This window comes from Amblyraja radiata, chromosome 19, assembly GCF_010909765.2.
Source record: "Amblyraja radiata isolate CabotCenter1 chromosome 19, sAmbRad1.1.pri, whole genome shotgun sequence".
NCBI lineage: Eukaryota > Metazoa > Chordata > Chondrichthyes > Rajiformes > Rajidae > Amblyraja > Amblyraja radiata.
In genome coordinates, this window is record NC_045974.1 from 1,314,668 (window position 1) to 1,322,749 (window position 8,082).

Genomic DNA, 8,082 nt, shown 5'->3' on the forward strand with positions numbered 1-8,082 from the left:
ACATTCCACCTCCAGCCAGATCTAAATGTAACATAGTGAATAGACACTGCCTCAACTCCAACGCTGCAGATGGCTGCGACTTCTTAAAACACACACGAAAGGTGTTGATGTTACATCGAAGTCGCCAGAAATCAATTGTAAGGGGAATCTTTGTTACAATCCCCCGATACTGAACCCGCAGCAGAAACATATCCCTGGGGGTGATAAAAATCCTGTTCTAATTACAGATCGAATTTAGAATTTAGTGTTGGATGGTCCCGGAGTTTGTTTTGTGAAGTTAAGCCGCGGGAACTCTTTATACCCTGATTAGAATGGAAATACACCTGACACAGCTTGTGATTCTTCTGGGAAACAAGGCTTCCATTCAGCTGTGCCAAGCGTGTTGCGAATGGTGTATCTGATTAACAGGTGTAAGACAAGGCTCACTAGACGTGTCCTTCCTTCGCCGAGATCACAGGTGGTGCGGGAGGAGTCCATCGGTGAGCTGATGTTTGTCCATTTGTAACTTGTAGGCTGATCTGGCGTGCAGCATGCGGCACTAACTAATCTCTGTAATTTATGTATGAAGGCTTGTCCAGATTTGTGGATCAACGCTCACGTTCACTGCCGCCCAACTCTGTGGAGTAGAGAGCGTTTTAATGTCGGTGACATTATCACCAGCGTCGCTTTGTGTAAATAACCTTGAGGGGAATGTCGAGGCTGATGTGAAATAATTCATCGATTGATCAATACATTTCCTTCGCGTTTGGTTCTAATTGTAAAGTTGTGAAGTGTTACAAAAACAATCGACAGGCTTTAGATTCATTGTCAATGTAACCACGAGTTTTTATACATCCGATGTCCATTCGATTTTATAATCTCGATGTGACTTGTAACTAACTGACAGCGCAGGTTTCTGCTGGAATAGAACCAGAGCGACGGGGAACAGATTCACCTGGCACAACCCCTGAGTTAGTTCTTGCAACAGAACAAGTATTGGCAATCGCATCCACTCCCACTTTCTTTGTTGCAATTAAAATCTTGAAGCGGCGCCACGGGGAACATGCTGGTTTCTGGCGCTGAAGTGGCACTTCACCCGGACAGAGACTTGTCACAGGACGCGCTGACACTCAACACAGCCTGAAGAACGGTCACGACCCGAAACGTCACCTATCCATGTTCTCCACAGATGCTGCCTGGCCCGCTGAGTTACTCCAGCACTCTGTGTGTTTTTTTGTAAACCAGCGCCTGCCGTTCCCTGTCACTGGGCAGCGTTCGCCATGATTCCCACCTTGATGCTGTTGATGTTCTTCCCGGTCCTGCAGAGGTCGATGCCTCGCTGTTCGCCCGCCGTGTTGTACAGAGACTGTTGGCTGAGCCATTTACCTGGTGTTCTAGTTGACCTACCGCTGTCCAGGAGCAGGGGTGCTCAGTTGCTCAACGACTACCGCGCCCAGAGCGCCGGACACTGCACAAGGACCTGTTGCCGGCTTCCGAACGGTGAGTGTGTGACCGGTAGCTGGAGGAAAGCGCTCGACCCGCCTTCCACGTCCAAACCTCTGGGATCATCGCTGTAGAGAATTGCTGTCTCCCCCAAACCTCATTCCACAATCTGCCTGATTCACTCGCGTGTGTGTGTGTGTGTGTGGGCGCCACGTGGAGACTTTTCATAGAAACATAGAAAATAGGTGCAGGAGTAGGCCATTCGGCCCTTCGAGCCTGCACCGCAATTCAATATGATCATGGCTGATCATCCAACTCAGTATCCTGTACCTGCCTTCTCTCCATACCCCCTGATCCCTTTAGCCACAAGGGCCACATCTAACTCCCTCTTAAATATAGCCATTGAACTGGCCTCAACTACCTTCTGTGGCAGGGAGTTCCAGAGATTCACCACTCTCTGTGTAAAAAATGTTTTTCTCTTCTCGGTCCTAAAAGATTTCCCCTTATCCTTAAACTGTGACCCCTTTTTCTGGACTTCCCCAACATCGGGAACAATCTTCCTGCATCTAGCCTGTCCAACCCCATGAGAATTTTGTACGTTTCTATGAGATCCCCCCCTCAATCTTCTAAATTCTAGCGAGTACAAGGCGAGTATATCCAGTCCAGAATGATGTGTGATCATCGGGCGGCAATAGACAATAGACAACAGGTGCAGGAGTAGGCCATTCGGCCCTTCCAGCCAGCACCGCCATTCAATGTGATCATGGCTGATCATCCCCAAACGAGTTTTGACTCTCTGGTGAAACAGTGACAACTTTGGACAATTCGTTGCCCACCAGGTCTCATGTTTCCAAAACAATCCAAGTTTTGTTTAGTTGTAGTTTAGAGATCCAAGATGGGAACAGGCCCTTCGGCCCATCGAGCCCGTGCCGCCCATCGATCTCCCGTTCACACTAGTTCTATGTTATCCCACTTTCTCATCCACTCCCGACACACTGGGTGGGGGGGGGGGGGGGGGGGGGGGGCAAGAAACCGAATTAACCTACAAACCGGCTGTTTAAGAAGGAATTGCAGATGCTGGAAAATCGAAGGTAGACAAAAATGCTGGAGAAACTCAGCGGGTGCGGCAGCATCTATGGCGCGAAGGAAATAGGCAACTTTTCGGGCCGAAACCGGAAGGGTTTCGGCCCGAAAAGTTGCCTATTTCCTTCGCTCCATAGATGCTGCCGCACCCGCTGAGTTTCTCCAGCATTTTTGTCTACCTACAAACCCGCACGTCTTTGAGATGTGGGAGGAAACCGGAGCAAAAGCCACGCGGTCACAGAAGAACGAGCAAACTCCACACCGACAGCACCCGGGGTTGGTTAGGATCGAAGATAGATAGACACAAAATGCCGGAGTAACTCAGCGGGACGGGCAGCATCTCTGGAGAGAAGACATGGGTGACGTTTCGGGTCGAGACCCTTCTTCAGGATCGAACCCGTGTCTCTGGCGCAGCTCCACCTGTGCAGATTAAGGACGAGGCGTAAACAGGGGCTGGGTGTGTAAATCCAAGAAGCAGGGTTGACTCGAGGAAGAAGGAAAGTTGCTGATCGATGAAACGGACATTTTAGCTGAAGCTTAAGTTTCTTGAAACTGAATCCAGAGGCGCTGAGGACAATGAGTTTGTTGTGTTCGCCCGGCCCGGGAGGGGGAGGGGGGGTGTACGACCCACCCATCTCCTCACACTCCATACCTCATACATCGACAACAATCAGCGCAGCGCCTTTCATCCTTTCAACGGGACCCTGCTCCTGCTCGCCATCACGTACACTACTCCATTCATTCACACTCTCCAATTGAAACCACTCTCTTGCCCGTCTGATGTGCCGCTCGATAACTGAATGCTGGCGCGCTCTCCCTGAAGCAAAGAGTTGTCAGGAAACAACTCGCCGACCCATTGCACACGAGGTTGACCTGATTGTGTTTATGTCGAGTATAAGTGGTCACATTGGATAGCAGGGAAAACAAAGCTTTTCACTGTACCTCGCACACGTGACAATAATACATCTCTATTAACCTGTCTCCACGCATTGAATAAATATCCAGATTAATTTGTGACTAAATTATCACGTCTGATGTCTAATCTAAATTTGGGCGCATGAATAGATAATAGGTGCAGGAGTAGGCCATTTGGCCCTTCGAGCCAGCACCGCCATTCAATGTGATCATGGCTGATCATCCCCAATCAGTACCCCGTTCCTGCCTTCTCCCCATGTCCTCTGACTCCGCTATTTTTAAGAGCCCTATCTAGCTCTCTCTTGAAATTCTCTCTCTGTGGAATTCTCTGCCACAGAAGGTAGTTGAGGCCAGTTCATTGGCTATATTTAAGAGGGAGTTAGATGTGGCCCTTGTGGCTAAAGGGATCAGGGGGTATGGAGAGAAGGCAGGTACAGGATACTGAGTTGGATGATCAGCCATGATCATATTGAATGGCGGTGCTGGCTCGAAGGGCCGAATGGCCTACTCCTGCACCTATTTTCTATGTTTCTATGAAAGCATCCAGAGAACCTGCCTCCACCGCCCTCTGAGGCAGAGAATTCCACAGATTCAGATTCAGATTCAACTTTAATTGTCATTGTCCGTGTGCAGTACAGAGACAACGAAATGCAGACTCACCACTCTCTGTGAGAAAAAGTGTTTCCTCGTCTCCGTTCTAAATAACAAATGTAAAGCACTTTGGCCAACGAGAGTTGTTTTTTAAATGTGCTATATAAATAAATGTGACTTGACTTGACTAAATGGCTTACTCCTTATTCATAAACTGTGGCCCCTGGTTCTGGACTCCCCCAACATCGGGAACATGTTTCCTGCCTCTAGCGTGTCCAAGCCCTTAACAATCTTATATGTTTCAATGAGATACCCTGGAAAATGTTTCAATGAGATAACATGGAAAATGTAATTGTAAAATAAAAACTGTGAATTGTAACAGCATTTAAAAAAAAAAGGACACAATAGATGGTTAAATGCAGGTTTAAACCGAAGATAGACACAAAGTGCTGGAGTAACTCAGCGGGATAGGCAGCATCTCTGGTGAGAAGGAATGGGTGACGTTTCGGATCGAGATTGAATAGACAATGGGCGCAGGAGTAGGCCATTCGGCCCTCGAGCCATTCAGTGTGATCATCCACAAGTCAGAAGTCCCGAAACGTCACCCATTCCTTCTCTCCAGAAGTGCTGCCTGTCCGGCTGAATTACACCAGCTTTTTTTTTTATTGGTCTTACCCTTCGGTATAAACCAGCATTCCTTTCTACCAATGCAATTACTTCCTGCACAAAGGTAGACAAAAGTGCTGGAGAAACTCAGCGGGTGCAGCAGCATCTATGGAGCGAAGGAAATAGGCAACGTTTCGGGCCGAAACCCAGAAGGGTTTCGGCCCGAAACGTTGCCTATTTCCTTCAGTGTTTCGGCCCGAAACGTTGCCTATTTCCTTCGCTCCATTCTCCACTCAGTGAATAACTTGTGCTGATTTCTCGTTGTTTGCAGACACCTGTAACGTGGCTGTGTTCAGCTCAGTCCCCGCTCGGGGCGCCTCCAACTGCCTCCACCTCCACTGCCCAAGTCAGCAAAGCTGCATCATGAGGAGAACGCTTGACTTTACACTGTTTAACGTGACCAGAGGTAATGGCTAATGGTAATTGTATTCACTGGAGTTTACAAGGATGAATGGGGGGGTCTTATAGAAACATATAAAACTATAAAAGGATTGGACAAGCTAGATGCAGGAAAAATGTTCCCAATGTTGGGCGAGTCCAGAACCAGGGGCCAGTCTTAGAATAATGGGGAGGCCATTTAAGACTGAGGTGAGAAAACACGTTTTCACCCAGAGAGTTGTGTGAATCTGTGGCCATTTGGGACTGAGATGAGGAGAGACTTTTCCACCCAGAGAGTTGTGAATTTATGGAATTCCCTGCCACAGAGAGCAGTGGAGGCCAAGTCACAGGATGGATTTAAGAGAGAGTTAGATAGAGCTCTAGGGGCTAGTGGAGTCAAGGGATATGGGGAGAAGGCAGACACGGGTTATTGATAGGGGATGATCAGCCATGATCACAATGAATGGCGGTGCTGGCTCGAAGGGCCGAATGGCCTCCTCCTGCACCTAGTTTCTATGTTTCTATGTAATGGCACCGCTGTTTCCAACGTTCAAGTGAGCGAATACTAAATGTGGAAATAATGTATATTCAGGTTTCAATGTGAAAATAAACAGAGCAGCTGGTTAATTGAGTGTGGGTCGGCTGCACCTGATGTAGCGAGGGTCTGAAGAAGGGTCTCGACCCGAAACGTCACCTATTCCTTCTCTCCAGAGATGCTGCCTGTCCCGCTGAGTTACTCTAGCATTTTGTGTCTATCTTCGGTGTAAGCCAGCATCTGCAGTTCCTGCCTACACAGGACATACCGAGTAGGTCAGACAGCATCTGTGGAAAGAGGAACAACCAACGTGTCGGGCCAGTGACTGTGCGCGGAGTAAACGCTCCATTGTAAGCCGGTGCTGTCAATTCACTGGATGTTTCCTGGGGAGAGTTGGATTTCGCTCTTGGGGCTAAAGGAATCAAGGGATATGGAGAAAAAGTAGGAACGGGGCACTGATATTAGATGATCAGTCATTATCATATAGAGTGGCGATGCTGGCTCGAAGGGCCGAATGGCCTTCTCCTGCACCCATTTTTCAATTTTCCTACGTCTACAATGGTTCCCAACCTGGGGTGAACATGAGCCCCTCCAGATAGATGAGTCACAATGAAGCCTTGGACTGTCTTAAGAAAAGGTGGACCCTGTGATAAAGGATTCCTCTGGATTTCTGAGCTAAGTGTCCTTCCCTGATCTAGAGATGTGAGTGATAGAGGCAGTCTGGAAACGGATCACCAGCTTTTCCCCAAACCATTAGGCTCTAGAACAAAGGTTCCCAACCTGGGGCAAATAAACCCCCAGGGGTAAATTCCACCTATCCAGGGGGCACATTTGTTGATTCTGGCTTCAGGGGACGATCAGTCATGATCACAATGAATGGCGGTGCTGGCTCGAAGGGCCGAATGTCCTCCTCCTGCACCTATTTTCTATAGTTCTATGGATGTGTACATATTTGTTTTCATTGACTGACTGTGTTTGATATCTGTTCATCAGTAGTTGTTCATAAATAAGTGAAATAATATTGTTGCTATGTGCTATTAAAGTTGCCAGAGATAAACGGGACAAAAAGGTTGGGAACCCCTGGTCAACAATGTAAAGACACAAGTGCTGGAGTCCGTCTATTGGTGTAACTCAGCACCTGCGGTTCTTTGTTTCAACTCTTTGGTCAGGGTATGTAAGTAGGTTTATTGGCCAAGTATTCACATACAAGGAATTTGCCTTGGTGCTCCGCCCACAAGTAACAACATGACATACAGTGACAGTTACGAATGACTCAGAAAACACTACACATTAATAATAATAAAACATTAATGATAAAACACCATTGATCAAGCATGTGAACCAACAAAATACCAGATCAAAGGGAGGCTACAGATTTTTGGCTGTTGAGTAGAGCAACTACTCGTGGATAAAAACTGTTTTTATGTCTGGCTGTGGCAGCTTTGACAGTCCGGAGTCGCCTTCCAGAGGGAAGTGATTCAAAGAGTTTGTGGCCAGGGTGAGAGGGGTCAGAGATGATCTTACCCGCTCGCTTCCTGGCCCTTGCAGCGTACAGTTCATCGTTAGTTTGCTACTTCCGCATGGCAGAGAGAGACCGTCGATGGTTGAATCAGTTCCCATTATTTTCCCTGAACTTGGTTTGCAGGAGAGGACGCAGACTCGCTTGTGTTTGGAGGCCGGCCTGACAAAGCAGGAGGACCCGGGCCGAGACTCCCCGCCGGCGTGCCACACTCTGTGGACAAGCCGCGCTCCTACCACAGGTATGTTGTCCCACCTTCACCCCAATCAACTCTCTCCACCTCCAACTGGGTCAGGACCGGCTCGCTCGCACTCGCAGTGAGGACCCCGCTCCCATCTCCAGCCAAGCCGGCGCCCGTCACCGGCTCTGTGGACATTGGCAGAGGGGCAAGCAGTAGCTCAGGTCGACCAGCAAGTGAGCTGGACCCGGAGGTTGGGACAACCCGGGAAGATTCGGCTCATCTCAAGTCGACTGTCGCTACACTCGCTTTGGGAGAAGCCAGCAGCTCTGGAGGGGCCGCGGGCAGGAACCAGACCGCCATGGCATCGTGGCATGTGGACCTGAAGGTGCTTCTGGTGCCGCTACTCATGCTGAGTGTGATGGTCGTGGCTTCCGTGTGCGCTGTGGTTTGGGGGGTTACACGTTGCAAGAAAAAGCGAGGCTCTTATAAACCTCACCAGCTTCGCGCTGCTGGGAAATACAAACATAGAAACAGATATTTCAAATAGGGTGACTTGACAACAACAGGAACAGGCCCTTCGGCCCACAATGTCTGTGCCGTCACAATGCTAAAAAAACAAGCAATTCTCCACTGCCTGCAGGCGACCATGTCCCTCCAATCCCTGCATATCCATGTATCTAGCTAAAAGCCTCTTAAACACCACTATTGTATCTGCCGTGGCCATCATCCCTGGCAGCACGTTCCAGGCACCCACCACCCTGTGTAATAGAAACATAGCGAATAGGTACAGTA

The 8,082-nt window shown here is 48.8% G+C and overlaps 1 protein-coding gene across 2 annotated transcripts; it reads left to right on the forward strand.

Annotated features, from left to right (window-relative positions):
* Window positions 1–334: 334 nt before the first annotated feature.
* Window positions 335–7,848, forward strand: mansc4 (MANSC domain containing 4). 2 transcript variants are annotated; one of them, XM_033038351.1, is made up of 3 exons: window positions 335–479; window positions 4,949–5,083; window positions 7,236–7,848. In XM_033038351.1, the coding sequence occupies exons 1-3, from the start codon at window positions 389–391 to the stop codon at window positions 7,835–7,837; spliced, it is 828 nt and encodes a 275-aa protein (XP_032894242.1). In that variant the 5' UTR covers window positions 335–388; the 3' UTR covers window positions 7,838–7,848. The 2 variants fall into 2 exon arrangements, with proteins under 2 accessions (XP_032894242.1, XP_032894241.1); XM_033038350.1 differs by lacking the exon at window positions 335–479 and adding an exon at window positions 1,234–1,479.
* The last annotated feature ends 234 nt before the right edge of the window (window positions 7,849–8,082 follow it).